This window comes from Cinclus cinclus, chromosome 29, assembly GCF_963662255.1.
Source record: "Cinclus cinclus chromosome 29, bCinCin1.1, whole genome shotgun sequence".
Lineage (NCBI taxonomy): Eukaryota > Metazoa > Chordata > Aves > Passeriformes > Cinclidae > Cinclus > Cinclus cinclus.
Genome location: NC_085074.1, coordinates 3188435 through 3205918, shown reverse-complemented (window position 1 = coordinate 3205918; position 17484 = coordinate 3188435). Strand labels below are relative to the sequence as shown.

Sequence of the window (17484 nt, the reverse complement as noted above, 5' to 3'; positions counted from 1 at the left end):
GTTGGGAATGGTGGTGGGGGTGGGGAGAAAAAAAAAAAAAAAGAAAAAAAAAGAAAAAGAGCTGGAAAATTCCCAAATAATGCCTTGGAAATGAAGGATGAAGGCACTTTTTTTTTTTTTTTTTTTTTTTTTTTTTTGGTTTTTTTTTTGGGTGGGGGTGTGGCTGGCACCCAACCCGAGCGCTGGTGGTGCTGCAAAGTGCAGGAGAAATCTTTGGAATGATGAAGAAGCCGGAGCTGAGGAAAGCTGGAATTTGCAGGAGGCACCGAGGGGTGGCCTGAGCAGCTAAACCGGGAAAAGGGAGAGGAATCTTTTCAGGAATGATCCACCTGAAATTCAGATTTTTGGATGAGGCTCGATGTCCTGGGGGTGCAGTGGTTCGGGAAGGGCCGGAGCAGGAGTCCTGGCTTCCTTAAATTAGTGGGAATTCTACCGGGCGGACACGTTGTTATTTGAGAGTCCCCTGAGGTGCTCGAACTTCTGCTCCGTCTCCTCGCTGAAGGAATCACCTGGAGAGGCCAGAGGAGAGCACAGGGTGAGTGGGAGAGGGGAAAAAACCAACTGGGAATGGTGGGAGAGGGGAAAAAACCAACTGGGAATGGTGGGAGAGGGGAAAAAAAAACAACTGGGAATGGTGGGAGAGGGGAAAAAACCAACTGGGAATGGTGGGAGAGGGGAAAAACCAACTGGGAATGGTGGGAGAGGGGAAAAACCAACTGGGAATGGTGGGAGAGTGGGAAAAACCAACTGGGAATGGTGGGAGAGGGGAAAAAACCAACTGGGAATGGTGGGAGAGGGAAAAAAACATCTGGGAATGGTGGGAGAGGGAAAAAAACCAACTGGGAATGGTGGGAGAGGGGAAAAAACCAACTGGGAATGGTGGGAGAGGGGAAAAAACATCTGGGAATGGTGGGAGAGGGAAAAAAACCAACTGGGAATGGTGGGAGAGTGGGAAAAAACCAACTGGGAATGGTGGGAGAGGGGAAAAAACATCTGGGAATGGTGGGAGAGGGAAAAAAACCAACTGGGAATGGTGGGAGAGGGGAAAAAACCAACTGGGAATGGTGGGAGAGGGGAAAAAACATCTGGGAATGGTGGGAGAGGGAAAAAAACCAACTGGGAATGGTGGGAGAGTGGGAAAAAACCAACTGGGAATGGTGGGAGAGGGGAAAAAACCAACTGGGAATGGTGGGAGAGTGGAAAAAAACCAACTGGGAATGGTGGGAGAGGGGGAAAAAACATCTGGGAATGGTGGGAGAGGCAAAAAAACAACTGGGAATGGTGGGAGAGGGGAAAAAACCAACTGGGAATGGTGGGAGAGGGGGAAAAACCAACTGGGAATGGTGGGAGAGGGGAAAAAAAACCAACTGGGAATGGTGGGAGAGGGGAAAAACCAACTGGGAATGGTGGGAGAGGGAAAAAAACCAACTGGGAATGGTGGGAGAGGGGAAAAAAAACCAACTGGGAATGGTGGGAGAGGGGAAAAAACAGCTGGGAATGGTGGGAGAGGGAAAAAACCAACTGGGAATGGTGGGAGAGGGGGAAAATAATCTGGGAATCTTGGGAATGGTGGGAGAAGGGGAAAATAATCTGGGAATCTTGGGAATACCACGAGAGGAAAAACACTTGGGAACATTGGGAAAGCACAGGAGCAGGGAAAAAATAAAAAAGCAAAAGGGAAATTCCAAGAGAGGGAAAATCCCTTGGGAATGGCAGGAGAGCACAGGATGAGCAGGGAAAAGCATTCAGGGGCATTGGGATTGGAAATGAAGGGCTTAAAGGTCAGGAGTTAACGAAATTTTAAAATTATTTTAAGTTTTAAATTTAATATAAATTTAATTTGTAAGTTTCAAAAAAAAAAAAATGAAATTTGAAGTTTTAAATTTGGAGGGCTGGGTCGGTCCTTGGTGGATTTTTGAGGTTGAATTCCCCAAATTTGTCGAAAAACAAAGCGAGGCCTCACCAGGACCGTGAGGGCTCTGCTCTGAGCCAGAACCAAACCCTGAATTCTCTCTAATTAGGACAAAGTGGAATTTAAAAACCTTTATTTTCACCTAGAAATATCTCCCAGCCCAGCTGCAGAGCCCGCGAAACATCTGGAACTGGGTTTCACTTCCCCTGAACTAGGTCACAGTCTGAAACGTGACACTGGAGAGGAGAATTTTCTGCTAAAATCCCAACAAAATAATGAGAAAAATCAGTTATTGCACGGTTTTTTAATTTTTTTTTTTTTTTTTATCTCCCCATGAAAATTGAAGAAAGGAATTTTCAGAGCTGGTTTTATTTGGAGCTGGGCATCATTTTCTGTCCCTAAAAAAGCCCCCAAGTAAATTCCATTTTAAAACTGAACTTTGAAAACTAAGCCGAATTTAAATTAGTTTGGCTTTGATATTTCCAAGACCAAAAAAAAATAAAATACCAAACAATAATATTTTAAATTTTTCCAAGAAAACAAGAGATTTCCCTGACAATCCAGGAACGTTTTAATTCCTGCCTGGCACAGCAGGAATTTTTTTTTTGTTGGTTTTTTCCACCCCCCCCCCAACTTTTTCACTTTTTTTTTTTTTTCCCCGCTGCTTTGTTTGTTTTCCTAAAGAACCTTCGCCATCTCAAGGGATCCCATCTTGGCAAAATAATTTGATTTTTTGGGAAGAAGGAATTTCCCAGGTTGTTTGTGACTGTGCTGGGATTGCACCAGGGCTTTTCCTGAGAGGAAAACATTAAATTCCTCGTGGGAGAAGAATCCTCGGAGCATCCCTGGCCCTGCTCTGTTGGAATCCTGAATCCTGGGAATTCTGAACTTTCTGTTGCGTCCCCCCCCCCAACCCTGGAGAGCACCGCGGGCGAGCTGGGCCTTGGAGAACGCTCAGATTCCAAAATCCGGCTGATGGATTTGGGGTCGCTGCCGTGGGGTTTGAACAGAAGTGTGGGATTGCACGTGGGGAAGGGTTTGGAATTTGGGGTTCTGCGGGAATTTTGGGGTTCTGTGGGAATTTGGGGTTGTGTGCGTGAAATTGGGGTTGTGTGAAATTGGGATTGTGTGAAATTGGGATTGTGTGAAATTGGGGTTGTGTGAAATTGGGATTGTGTGAGAATTTGGGATTGTGTGAGAATTTGGGATTGTGTGAATTTGGGACTGTGTGTGAATTTGGGATTGTGTGAAATTTGGGATTGTGTGAAATTGGGGTTGTGTGAAATTGGGATTGTGTGAAATTGGGATTGTGTGAAATTGGGGTTGTGTGAAATTGGGATTGTGTGAGAATTTGGGATTGTGTGAGAATTTGGGATTGTGTGAATTTGGGACTGTGTGTGAATTTGGGATTGTGTGAAATTTGGGATTGTGTGAGAATTTGGGACTGTGTGTGAATTTGGGATTGTGTGAAATTTGGGATTGTGTGAAATTTGGGATTGTGTGAAATTGGGATTGTGTGAATTTGGGACTGTGTTAGAATTTGGGACTGTGTGTGAAGTTGGGACTGTGTGAGAATTTGGGATTGTGTGAATTTGGGGTTGTGTGGGAATTTGGGATTGTGTGAGAATTTGGAACTGTGTGTGAAATTGGGATTGCTCATGAATTTGGGATTGTGTGAATTTGGGACACAGTAATAGTTATGGGACGAGGTGGAGGTTCTGGGGCTTTGTCTTTTTCCTTCCTTCTTGTTCCTTCTTAGTTTTAGGTGGTACTTTTAAAATTGGATACAAAATTCCACACCGCGGGTCACAGGTGTTTGGTCATTGGGTCAAAATTACAAATAATATAAATAATATAAATAATATAAATGATATAAATAATATAAATGATATAAATAATATAAACGATATAAATATCATAAAAATATAAATAATAGAAATGTTAGCTTTTAACTGAATAATTAAAGACCTCGTAACGAGCAAGATCCAGCTCCACTTTGTCATTTTCAGCTCGTTAGCTGGAAGTGCTGCGGCACCACCGCACTACAAATAATAATTAACAAACAGCCGAGTCCAAACACAAAAATCCATCCCTCCTACTTCAATCCCAACCTAACTAAAGCCCAAATAAAATAGAAGAGCCCACTGAGGCTTCTGGAGAGTCCCAGCCCTCACCTATGTGGCAGTTGTACATCCAGATGCGCTGCCCGTCGTAGCGGCTCCGGCATTTCATGACGTTGTTGGAATAATCCGACTCTGCCACCTCGTAGTTGGGGTTGATCACGACCTGGGAGGGATGGAGGGATGGGGTGGGGGTTGTGGAAAAGGGGGATTTGGCAGGATGCAGGATCAGTTGGGTTTTATGGCTTTTTAAAATTTTTTTTATTTATTTTTTTTTAGCGGAAAATGAAAATACGGTTCGTTTTTGTAAAGAGGGAGAAATGATTCAGATAAAGATCAGGGAATAAAGTCTTGGTTGGGGAAAGGTGGAATGGTTTGGGTGGGAAGGGATTTAAATCCCATCAGTGCCATGGCAGGGACACCTCCCCCTGTCCCAGGTTATCCCAACCTGGCCTGGGACAATTCCAGGGATCCAGGGGCAGCCCCAGCTCCTCTGGGAATTCCATCCCAGCCCCTCCCAGGCAGGAATTCCTTCCCAATATCCCACCCATCCCTGCCCTTTGTCACTTTGGAGCCATTCCCTGTGTCCTGTCCCTCCAGTCCCTCCTGCCCAGCACATTCCCAGAGCCCAGGGCTGATCCTGCAGCACCCACAGAGGGATGAGAAAATAAAACCAAAGAATCCTGGAATGGTTTGGGTTGGAAGTGACTTAAAACCCATCCCATTCCATCCCCTGCCATGGGCACAGACACTTCCCACTGTCCCAGGGTGTTCCAAGCTGGACTTGGGCACTTCCAGGGATCCAGGGGCAGCCCCAGCTCCTCTGGGAATTCCATCCCAGCCAGGAATCCCTTCCCAATATCCCACCCCAACCTCCCCTTTCCCCGTGTCCTGTCCCTCCATCCCTTGTCCCCAGTCCCTCCCCAGCTCTCCTGGAGCCCCTTCAGGCCCTGCAAGGAGCTCTGAGCTCTCCCTGGATCCTTCCCTTCCCTTCTCCAGGGGAACATTCCCAGTTCCCTCAGCCTTTCCTCCCAGCAGAGCTGTTCCATCTCCCATTCTCCACACCCACACCTCCTCCCGTGCCCCAAAATCTCCCTCCAAACCCCCATTTTCCATCTCACACAGCTCAGACAGAAATCATTCCTCTCCTTTCCCTCCTCTCCAGTGCCAGTGGCTCTTTTTGGACCAGGAGAATTCCCCTCATGGGCACGGATTTGAGGCCCAGCCCAAATTCCTACAAAAACCCCATGACCAGCACAGTTTAATCCCAAAATCCAGGGAATGCTGCTTACAACCAGCTCCAAAGGGGGACGCTGTGCTTTGGGAATTTTGACAACACTGTGGGCTGGGCCTCTCTAGGATTAGCTGGACATGGATTTTTTTTAAGATATTAATTTCCAAACTGTGTTTTTAGGCTCTGATTTTTCCCTTGGGAGCACGTGCTGATTATCCCGTTGGATAACCCTTTATCTTTTAGGCATCTGGGAATATAATCCCTTTATAATCAGGATTTGGAGGTGTCGAATGAATGAATTTGGGCAATTCTGGGTGTGACTGGTAAAACAGAAGCAGCAGGAGTGTCCCAAATGCTGTTTTTCCCACCTGGAAAAGGTAATCCCCGGGAGGAACGTCGGTGATGTCGATCCACTGGCAGTCGATGTCGTGCCGATAAACGTCCCAGCAGCCAACTGTGATCCCCTGCTCCCCAAAATTGGCACACTCGTACTGCTTCTGCACATCTAAAGGAGCAGAATTCAGGCAAAAAGGGGTTAAATCCGCGGCAGAATTCCCAGAAAATTCCTGTTTGTTCGCCGTGGGCAGTGATGAACTCCAGGTGTGGTGTTTTGGGGGAGATTGAAGGAGATGCCACATTCCAGTCACAGCAGCTGGAGGATTCTTTTGGAATTCCTCATGTGGTAGGGAGTAGAAAATGAAGAATTTGGGACTTTGGAGCAGCTCAGAGTTGGGATGGAGGGAGCTGAGGGTGGAAAAGAGAATGAGGGATCTGGGAGATTCCATCATCCATCATCATCCATCATCCATCATCCATCATCATCCATCATCCATCCATCCATCAATCCATCCATCCATCATCCATCCATCATCCATCCATCATCCATCCATCCATCATCCATCATCATCCATCATCCATCATCATCCATCATCCATCCATCCATCCATCCATCATCCATCCATCATCCATCCATCCATCATCCATCATCATCCATCCATCCATCCATCATCCATCATCCATCCATCCATTATCCATCCATCCATCCATCATCCATCCATCCATCCATCCATCATCCATCATCCATCCATCATCCATCCATCATCCATCCATCCATCCATCCATCCATCATCCATCCATCCATCCATCCATCATCCATCATCCATCCATCATCCATCCATCATCCATCCATCCATCCATCAATCCATCATCCATCCATCCATCCATCCATCCATCCATCCATCATCCATCCATCATCCATCATCCATCCACCATTCCTCCACCCAGAACTGTTTCCTGGCTCCATCCAGGCCACCTTCAGGCCCTGGGAGCTGTCACCTGCTGAGGAAGAGGATGAAATTCCCGGGAGGCAGGGCTCTGGCACAGACCTGCTTCGCATTCCGTGTCCTCCAGGCAGAAGCTGGCCTTGTGTCCCTCGGCCACCTTGGTGCCGTTGAGGTTCAGGAGGTCGTAGTGGGTGAACACCTCCATGCTGTGGTAGTGCCTGTGCGCACAGACGGTGACAATTACCACGAGGGATAATTAATTTTAGCCTTATAATTAATTTTACTTTAATTATCGCAGCTGAAGGCCCCACTGGAGCTGTAGGAATGGGAGAATTCCAGCCAGGAAATATTCCCTGGGTATGATCCTGTGTGGTTCCATCACCCGTCCTGCTGCCTCCTGGGATTTATTCACATGGAATCCCAGGCTGGTTGGGTGGGATTTAAGGATCAGTTTGATCCATCCCTGTCCGTGGCATGGATGGAACATCCACGATGGTGAGCAGGGATTTAAGGATCAGTTTGATCCGTCCCTTTCCATGGCACGGATGGAACATCCACGATGGTGAGCAGGGATTTAAGGATCAGTTTGATCCGTCCCTGTCCGTGGCACAGATGGAACATCCACGATGGTGAGCAGGGATTTAAGGATCAGTTTGATCCGTCCCTGTCCGTGGCACGGATGGAACATCCACGATGGTGAGCAGGGATTTAAGGATCAGTTTGATCCATCCCTGTCCGTGGCACAGATGGAACATCCACGATGGTGAGCAGGGATTTAAGGATCAGTTTGATCCGTCCCTGTCCGTGGCACGGATGGAACATCCACGATGGTGAGCAGGGATTTAAGGATCAGTTTGATCCATCCCTGTCCGTGGCACAGATGGAACATCCACGATGGTGAGCAGGGATTTAAGGATCAGTTTGATCCGTCCCTGTCCGTGGCACGGATGGAACATCCACGATGGTGAGCAGGGATTTAAGGATCAGTTTGATCCGTCCCTTTCCATGGCACGGATGGAACATCCACGATGGTGAGCAGGGATTTAAGGATCAGTTTGATCCGTCCCTGTCCGTGGCATGGATGGAACATCCACGATGGTGAGCAGGGATTTAAGGATCAGTTTGATCCGTCCCTTTCCATGGCACGGATGGAACATCCACGATGGTGAGCAGGGATTTAAGGATCAGTTTGATCCGTCCCTTTCCATGGCACGGATGGAACATCCACGATGGTGAGCAGGGATTTAAGGATCAGTTTGATCCGTCCCTTTCCATGGCACGGATGGAACATCCACGATGGTGAGCAGGGATTTAAGGATCAGTTTGATCCGTCCCTGTCCGTGGCACGGATGGAACATCCACGATGGTGAGCAGGGATTTAAGGATCAGTTTGATCCATCCCTGTCCGTGGCACGGATGGAACATCCACGATGGTGAGCAGGGATTTAAGGATCAGTTTGATCCGTCCCTTTCCATGGCACGGATGGAACATCCATGATGGTGAGCAGGGATTTAAGGATCAGTTTGATCCGTCCCTGTCCGTGGCACGGACAATTCCCACTGTCCCAGGCTGCTCCAAGCCCTGTCCAACGTGGCCTGGGACCTTTATTAAGTCCCTTGCTCCAGCTTTGCTGGGATCACAGTGTTTTACAGCGGCAGGAAGAGCTAAAAATCCACCCAAAAAATCATCCCTCGGAGCAGCCCCATCATTTCCCAGGAATATTCCACACAGAGCTGGCTGTGCCCAGACGTGCCTGCTTTTATCGATTAATTTTTTCAGCAGCAGAATGTGAATTTATCAGCAAAGAAAACCCGAAAAACCAAAAAAAACCAACAGCTGGGGCAGCGTCTCTCAGCCTGCTCAGAGCTGGATTTTCACCCAGGAGACATTTCCTGGTTTTAAACTGGGATGTGTCGGTGTCAGCCTGGCCTGGGGAACATTCCAGCACAGCAGAAGTCAGGAGAGTGCCTGGAGCCCATGCTTAGATCCCTGATCAGCAAAGTCAGGCCCCAGCAGGGCTTGGGTGACGCTGGACTCGGGGAACATTGGGATTTTTAAGCCTCACTGCTGGCTCAGCAGAGGATTAAGGTGAGCTTTAGCCCAGCTGGACCCCATGGGATTTGCAGAGCAGGAATGAGCTGGAAATGTGGGATTAAAGCCCAGCTGTGGCCAGGGCAGGGCACAGCAGTGCGGGTGATGCCGATGCAATTCCTTGGATTTGAGCCCAGCCTTGGAATTGGGAGCAAATCCAGGGGGTGAGGGACCAGGGAAAGAACTGGAGTGGGACCTGAAACCACTGTGTGTCACCCCAGCTCTGGGAATGGGTATCCCAACTTTGGGAATGGGTATCCCAGCTCTGGGAATGGGTATCCCAACTTTGGGAATGGGTATCCCAGCTCTGGGAATGGGTATCCCAGCTTTGGGAATGGGTATCCCAACTTTGGGAATGGGTATCCCAGCTTTGGGAATGGGTATCTCAGCTCTGGGAATGGGTATCCCAACTTTGGGAATGGGTATCCCAGCTTTGGGAATGGGTATCCCAACTTTGGGAATGGGTATCCCAGCTCTGGGAATGCTGATCCCAACTTTGGGAATGGGTATCCCAGCTCTGGGAATGGGTATCCCAGCTTTGGGAATGGGTATCCCAGCTTTGGGAATGGGTATCCCAACTTTGGGAATGGGTATCCCAGCTTTGGGAATGGGTATCTCAGCTCTGGGAATGGGTATCCCAACTTTGGGAATGGGTATCCCAGCTTTGGGAATGGGTATCCCAACTTTGGGAATGGGTATCCCAGCTCTGGGAATGCTGATCCCAACTTTGGGAATGGGTATCCCAGCTCTGGGAATGGGTATCTCAGCTCTGGGAATGGGTATCCCAGTTCTGGGAATGGGTATCCCAGTTTTAGGAATGTGTATCCCAGTTTTGGGAATGCCGATCCCAGCTTTGGGAATGCCTATCCCAGTTCTGGGAATGGGTATCCCAGTTCTGGGAATGGGTATCCCAGTTTTAGGAATGGGTATCCCAGTTTTGGGAATGCCTATCCCAGTTTTAGGAATGGGTATCCCAGTTTTGGGAATGCCTATCCCAGTTTTAGGAATGTGTATCCCAGTTTTGGGAATGCCGATCCCAGTTCTGGGAATGGGTATCTCAGCTCTGGGAATGGGTATCCCAGTTCTGGGAATGGGTATCCCAGTTTTAGGAATGTGTATCCCAGTTTTGGGAATGCCGATCCCAGCTTTGGGAATGCCTATCCCAGTTCTGGGAATGGGTATCCCAGTTCTGGGAATGGGTATCCCAGTTTTAGGAATGGGTATCCCAGTTTTGGGAATGCCTATCCCAGTTTTAGGAATGGGTATCCCAGTTTTGGGAATGCCTATCCCAGTTTTAGGAATGTGTATCCCAGTTTTGGGAATGCCGATCCCAGCTTTGGGAATGCCTATCCCAGCTCTGGGAATGGGTATCCCAGTTCTGGGAATGGGTATCCCAGTTTTAGGAATGGGTATCCCAGTTCTGGGAATGGGTATCCCAGTTTTAGGAATGGGTATCCCAGTTCTGGGAATGGGTATCCCAGTTTTAGGAATGTGTATCCCAGTTTTGGGAATGCCGATCCCAGCCCTGGAACCCTGCACTGAGACCCAGCAGAGCCCATCTGCAAAGCTCAGCTCAAAGCGAGCCCCAGACAGGGCCTAACTCAGAACCAGTTGATCAAGAATAAAAAAAAAAAAAAAAAAAACCTAAAAAAATAAAGCAGAAGAATAAAAAAGGGCATAAATCCACTCCATTCCAGCTGTAAAAATAAACACTTCCAATCACCATTGCTCATGGATTCACAGATGGGGAGGAGCAAAGAGGGAAGGGGAGGAAGATTTCCCTGCTTTTTCCCCTCACAAAAATAAATTTTAAAGAAAAAAAAAAAAATCCAGAAATTGCCATCTGCCAGAATAAGGAAATAATTTTTCACTCCCTCCCTGGGGTCTTCCCCATTTTTATTCTACTTCCACATCCAAACAGGAGCTCCCAGGGCAGGAGGCAGAGCAGAGGCCGAGGCTGGGCTGTCGATTTGAGGCAGATTTGGCTCAAAATGGACAAATCTGATGCGAGTTTGAGCCTGACTCAGTTTCTGAGCCATGCCTGAGTCACTCCCAGGGCTGTTTACACAGGCTGGAAAGATTGAACAGGGGTTGAGTTCATCCCTGTCCGTCTAAACAGGATCCAGTTTGGAGCACAGATGGCTCCTGGACTTTTCCTCACCCTTTCCCATCCCACCTCCCCTCCCACGATGTCCAAAATTGCTCCAAATTTCCCTTTTTTCGGTGCTACCTGAACATCTCAGGCCTTTGTGAAGATTATGAAGAACTTTTCGATTTAAAGTTTACCACTCTGGTGTTTCCCCAGTTTTTTTTGTTTTTTTTTTTTTTTTTAAAGGGGACAGGAGCTGTGCACGGAGTTATTTCACTGCCTTTTACCTCAAGTTAGGGAAAAATCCACTTTGTACCAGCCTTCATTTCACAGCAAAGCACCTTTCCCCTCCAGTTTACTCAAAACTGTCTTAATTCCATTAAAAATGATGCAGGTATGCACTAATTTTGTTAAGAATAAGCACAAAAGCGCCTCCCAGCTGCTGACAGTTTTAGTGGGGTTTAGACACATAAAAATGCAGAATCCCAGCATTTTTTGGGTCTTTTTCCAGGTGAGAAACTGCTCAGGTAATGTGCACGTGGTGGGTGCAGGGTTCCCATGTCCTGTCTGCGCAAACTCGGCTCCCAGGGGTCAGGAAATCATGGAATGGTTTTTAATCCCATGCTGGATTTTAATCCCATGCAGTGCCAGCCCTGGAACACCTCCCACCATCCCAGGCTGCTCCAACCTTTCCTTGGGCACTTCCAGGGATCCAGGGGCAGCCCCAGCTCCTCTGGGAATTCCATCCCAGCCAGGAATCCCTTCCCAATATCCCACCCCAACCTTCCCTTTCCCCGTGTCCTGTCCCTCCATCCCTTGTCCCCAGTCCCTCCCCAGCTCTCCTGGAGCCCCTTCAGGCCCTGCAAGGAGCTCTGAGCTCTCCCTGGATCCTTCCCTTCCCTTCTCCAGGGGAACATTCCCAGTTCCCTCAGCCTTTCCTCCCAGCAGAGCTGTTCCATCTCCCATTCTCCACACCCACACCTCCTCCCGTGCCCCAAAATCTCCCTCCAAACCCCCATTTTCCATCTCACACAGCTCAGACAGAAATCATTCCTCTCCTTTCCCTCCTCTCCAGTGCCAGTGGCTCTTTTTTGGACACAGAAAATTCCCTCCACTCTACCCAATGGAGGCCCAGCCCAAATTCCTGCAAAAAGCCCACCTGGGATTGCCAATCCCAGCCCTAAAACCCTGCACTGAGACCCAACAGGACCCATCTGCAAAGCTCAACCCAGAGCAAAACCCGGCCAAGCCCTAATTCCGAACCAATTCCTTAAGAACCGAACGAATTAAAAAAACTCCCAAAAATTCAGGGGACGCCGCTTCAAACCCACCGAACCGAGACGCGGACTGGGACAAAACCGGGATTTGTCACTTTGCCCACGTCAGCAGGAGGGGTTGGAGGGTGACACTGATCCCCAGGTGTGACACCCACCGGTGACAGTCGTGCCACACCCAGGCGTGGCGCCCGTTCTTGGGCCGGAAATCCGACTGGCCGTTGTTGTGGATTTGGGAGGAGAAGCGCAGCAGGCGCCGGTAGCCCGAGGTGAGCGAGGTGTTGTGGGCTGAGCTGGCCAGGCAGTTCTCCTCCAGGGCACACTGCAGCAGGAACATGGGCCTGTCCTCCAGGTAAGCTGTCTGCTCCACCAGCTCCGCGTTCAGCACCAGGTCGGGGGCGGCTGCAGTGGGGAAGGGATGGTTGGGATGAAATAAAATCATCCCGACGTTGGCTGGAGGATGGTCCTGGTGAGCTCCTCGGGTTCGCTCAGTGACAGTTCAGGGATTGGTTTGCTTGGGAAATGGTTCTAAGGATCACACACTTCCAGCCCTAACACCTCCCACTATCCCAGGTCGTTCCAAGCCCCGTCCAATTTGGCCTTGGTTATTTCTAGGGATGGGGCAGCCACAGCTTCTCTGGAAAATCCATTCCAGCCCCTCCACACCCTCCCAGGGAAGGATCTCTCCTGAATATCCAATCTAATCCTACTCCGATTTGAGTAGGAAAAGCCTGGCAGGGAACAACTCACCGTATGGGAATGTGGACCTTAAATCCCATCCCATCCACCCCAGCCATGGCAGGGACACCTCCCACTGTCCCAGGGTGCTCCAACCTGGCCTTGGACACTCTCAGGGATCATGGGGCAGCCACAGCTCCTCTGGGAATTCCATCCCAGCCCCTCACCGCTCTCAAAGAGAACAATTCCTCCTGAATATCTAATCTAATCTAATATCCAACTTAATCCTACACTGAGTTTGAGCAGGAAAAGCCTAGGGGGAACCATTCACCACATGGGAATAGCTGACCTTAAATCCCATCCCATAAATCCCATCCGTCCCATAAATCCCATCCTATCCCATCCCATCCCATCCCTTCCATAAACCCCATCATCCCATCCCATCCCATCCCATCCCATCCCATCCCATCCCATCCCATCCCATCCCATCCCACCCCCCACCATGGGCAGGGACATCTTCCACAATCCCAGCTCACTCCAAGCTGGCCCTGGACAGGTCTGGGGTAGCCACCTCCAGAACCTCTCCGGGAGGAAGAATTTTCCCTTTTTTTTTTTTTTTTTTTTTTTTTTTTTGTCTTTTGGGTCACCCCATTCCTCCAGGTGGGATCAATCCCGAGTTACTCACTCTCCGAGCAGGACACGCCGGCCCCGAAGCGTCCCCCTCCCCTGGGGCAGGACACGTGGGCCCCGTCGTGCCGGCAGTGGGACAGGGACATCTCTGTCCCCGAGCACTTGACCCCACTCATCACCACGTCGTTGGCGCCCACGTCCCCGTGCCAGTACCACGTTTCCTGGGAGGGAAAAAAAAAAAAAAAAAAAAAAGGCAGAAGAAGGAATTTGGCAGATTCCTTGGGGTTTAGTGGCTCTTAGGGGGATATTTAAATGCCTAAATTGTGGGTTGTCCCTCCAGGAGGAAGGGTCATTCCAAAAGGAGATTTAAGGGTTGGGCTGGAAGGACCTTGAGGGTGAAATCTGCGTTGTACAGAGGCCCTGGAGGTGGGGATTTAAGACCCCGCATTATCCAGGAGGAACTTGCCAAAGGATGCTGGAGCAGGGAACTCAGGGAAGCAGAAGTTTTGTCACCAAATCCTTAAAAACCTTGAATCCCATCCAGTCCCACTGCCAGCCACGGGCAGGGACACCTCTCGCTGTCCCAGGTTGCTTCAAGCTGGACTTGAACACTTCCAGGGATCCAGGGGTATTCCATCCCAGGCTGGAATGTCCCAGAGAAGTCCAGGGATGAGCTTATTCCCAATATCCCACCTAACTCTGCCCTCTGGCAGTGCGAAGCCATTCCCCCTCATCCCATCGTTCCAGCTCCTCATGAAATTCCCTCTCATCATCCCCCATGGAAATGACACAACATCAACTCCTAAAACGTGGGAGAAGAGGAGGGGACAACCTAAAAAATAAAGACCCCAGTGAGATCTGTCTGTGTCCAAACTGGGAGCAGCTTCCAGGAAAAGAACCCCCCGGCGTCCCACGGCTCCCGTCGGCTCCGGCTCTTTGGGAAGGCTGGGAGCACACAGGGCTGCCCTGTTCTGCACACTGGGGCTTTATGTTCCCGGAGCTGGGGCAGCACAAGAGACTTTTCTGTTCCAAATTCCAGCAGCCTCAGCTCAGGGGGGGGAAAAAAAAAAAAACAAAACAAAAAAAAAAAAAAAAAAAAGGCTTTTCCTCGCTGGACTGTCAGGGCTGTGCCCAAAGAGCCAGGAAAAGGCTCAGGGATGTGGAGATCCTCGGCTCCTGGGAGGAGGTGTTGGAGCAGGGAATGGCTCCAGCAGAAGGTGCAGCTCCAGCCTCCTCCCTGCCGGGTGTCCAAGCTCAGAGCATCCCCCGAGGACCTGCAGATCCCTCCCTGGCCACGCAGAATGGTTTGGATCTGTCCGTGAGCTCAGGGGGGCAGAGATCATGGAATGGTTTGGGTTGGAAAGGACCTTGAAGGTCATCCCATGGGCAGGGACAGCTTCCACCGTGCCAGGCTGCTCCCAGCATCCAACCTGGCCTGGGACAGTCCCAGGGCTGGCGCAGAACTGAGGTGTCATTCCTGGCCCCGCAGAAGCCAGAAGGGTTTGGGGCAGGAGAGGAGCAGGGAAAGAAAAAATTAATGGAGCTGGATCCAGCCCTGCTGCTCAGGGAGCAACTACAGGAGCAAAATACCATTTTTATTTTTGTTTTTTGGGTGACCTGACACCAGTTTGAACCTGAGCTCTGCGTTTCAGGGAGGGACAAGAACCTGCACGCAGCCACCAGCCCAAGCAGGGACTGGGGGATGTTGGGAAACCTGAGCTGTGAGAAAACAGCAGAGAACTCGGGGAAGCAGAAGGTTTGTCACCAAATCCTTAAAAACCCTTAAATCCCATCCAGTGCCACCCCCAGCCATGGACAGGGACACCTTCCACTATCCCAGGCTGCTCCGAGCTGGCCTTGGACACTTCCAGGGGTGGGACAACCACAGCTCCTCTGGGAACTCCATGCCAGGACCTCACCGCTGTCCCAGGGAAGAATTCATTCCCAATATTCCATCTAACCCTGAAGCCACTGTCCCTCATCCCACCTTCCCGGTTCCTGCTGAAATTCCCTCACTCCTCCCCATGCCCATCTCCTCCTGCTCCAAACCCCCACCTCCAGGTCCATCGTACAACACAGATTTCACCCTCAAGGTCCTCGAATCTCCTTTTGGAACGACTCTTCCTCCTGATCCTCCCACCATTCCTGTTCCTGCTGAAATTCCCTCACTCCTCCCCATGCCCATCTCCTCCTGCTCCAAACCCCCACCTCCAGGACCACTGCACAACACCCTCGAGGTCCCTCCAGCTCCTGGAATCTCCTTTTGGAACGACCCTTCCTCCGGATCCCCCTCCTCCTCCAGCACCCCCAACCCACCCACGCAGCTGCGACCCCCAGGTCGGGGTGGGGCAGGGGCTCACCTGGAAGGCGTGGCTAGCAAATCCCAACCCCAGTTGCCGGCACACCACCATGGCCTCCACGGTGCCCCAGTTGTGGCTGCAGACCGTGCCCCACCTCAGGGTCCCGTTGTGCTCGGCCAGCACCTCCACACGACCCTCGTAGGGGTTACGGCCCCCGCTCAGGCGGAGCTGCAGGACACAGAACCCAGAAATCCCACAGATTTCCAAAGGAAAACAGTGGGGAAGAAGGCTTTGTCTCCCCACCTCCCCCACCCCCCCAAAAAAAAAAATAAATTTGGGATCGTTGGATATCCCCAGCTGGAAGTGACCCAGACTGAAAGCCTAGAGGTAAGTTTATAATTCCAACGGGTGGGCAAGAAGGTTTCCAGTGTTTTTTGGAATAAAATTTTAAAGTTTTCTTAAAATTCTTACAAAATGAATATACTTTGATTTAATAACACTGAAACACGCACAGGAGAAATCTCCCCCTTTAGCACAGGGCTGGAGAAATCCTGGTGAGGGATTTTTTTTTTTTTTTTATCCCCCCAGGGATTGGCAAAAAGGGAATTCCAACGAGGCTGCCCAGAGGAACTCAAAAAAGAGAGACTCATCCTCATTTCCCCTCTCTCTTTTTTTTTTTTTATTTTTAAAATTTTTTTTAAAGTTAAAAACCCGATTTAAACTTTCACTTTCACTCGGGTGAAAATTTAAAACTTTCGGGTTTAACTTTTTTTTTAAATTTAAATTAAACTTTCGCTCGGGCGAAACGATTCCTGCTCGGAATTCCTGCCCAAAATTTCCCCAAACCCGGATCCCTGGGCTCCCCACCTGGTTTTGGAAGCCCATGGCTGGCACGTTGCACCTCACAGCAGCATCTTCCTCGTGGTTGCAGCCCTGGGACTCGGTGTTGAACTTGCAGTCCGTCAACGATTTCTCAAAGCCCGTGCAGTCGATCTCGTTCAGGTGGATGGGACCCATTCCTTGGGGGAAAAACCAAGTTCGAAATGGAAGTAAATAATCCGGGTGGTGAGGGAATAGCCCAGAAGGTTTTGAACACCACAGTGACCTCCAGCATTTAAAACTCGGGGGGGGGAACAAAAAAAAAAAAAAAAAAAAAAATCCGCTGATTTTTTATATTTTTTGGTAAAAAAAAATGAAACAAACATCTGTGAAATTATTGTTAGTAATTTTATTTTTCTTTCCCAGTATTCTCTGCCACTCAAGCATGCACGAATCCCTGGAAAAGCCAAGTTTGCACTGTTTCATAATTCACAAATTTCAGCTGTAGGGATTCACAAAGGGTGACCTTTTGGCTGGGTTTTTGTGCTGGAATCTGCTCCCAGTCAAGGCCTGGCACTGAACTGGGAATTGGCTGTGAATAAAACACCCACAGGGAGGGACGAGGAGTCAGGAAAAGAAATCTGGGGCGGGAGATGGAAGATTCCAGTACTGAGGAAAACAGCAGAGAACTGATGCGGGGAATGGGCTCGAGGTGCTGGGAGAAAAATGGAATAATTTGGGTCCTCCCAGGATGAGCAGCAGCAGAAAATTGGCATTTCCATCAGAAAAATACGGAATGATCCTCCTGCAAAAATCAGCTCCTGCTTCCAAAACTGGTTAGACAGAGCAAGGCGGAGATGTGAATGTATGGGGTTTAATTTCACCAACAATTAATTAATTTAATGATAATTAATGGGGATTGGGCACCTTTGCCAGCCCTCACATCACAGCTGGACAGGGTGGGAAGACATTCCCAGGGGAGGCTGCTGGAAATGGGAATCTTGTCCTTTTTTTATTTTTGTTTTTTTGGCCTCTCTCTCATTAAAATCCAGT

At 49.5% G+C, this 17484-nt stretch overlaps 1 protein-coding gene across 1 annotated transcript in view; it reads right to left on the bottom strand.

The window, feature by feature from the left end:
• Window positions 1-230: 230 nt before the first annotated feature.
• The window catches only part of LOXL2 (lysyl oxidase like 2), a 46122-nt gene continuing 28868 nt past the window's right edge, over window positions 231-17484 (bottom strand). The window contains exons 5-12 of the mRNA XM_062510463.1: window positions 16480-16747; window positions 15673-15840; window positions 13368-13533; window positions 12163-12406; window positions 6652-6767; window positions 5635-5771; window positions 4087-4198; window positions 231-509 (exon numbers count right to left, since the gene is read on the bottom strand). Of these exons, the coding sequence (XP_062366447.1) occupies window positions 430-509; window positions 4087-4198; window positions 5635-5771; window positions 6652-6767; window positions 12163-12406; window positions 13368-13533; window positions 15673-15840; window positions 16480-16747 (1291 nt within the window). The 3' untranslated portion in view covers window positions 231-429. The remainder of the gene's footprint in view (window positions 510-4086; window positions 4199-5634; window positions 5772-6651; window positions 6768-12162; window positions 12407-13367; window positions 13534-15672; window positions 15841-16479; window positions 16748-17484) is intronic.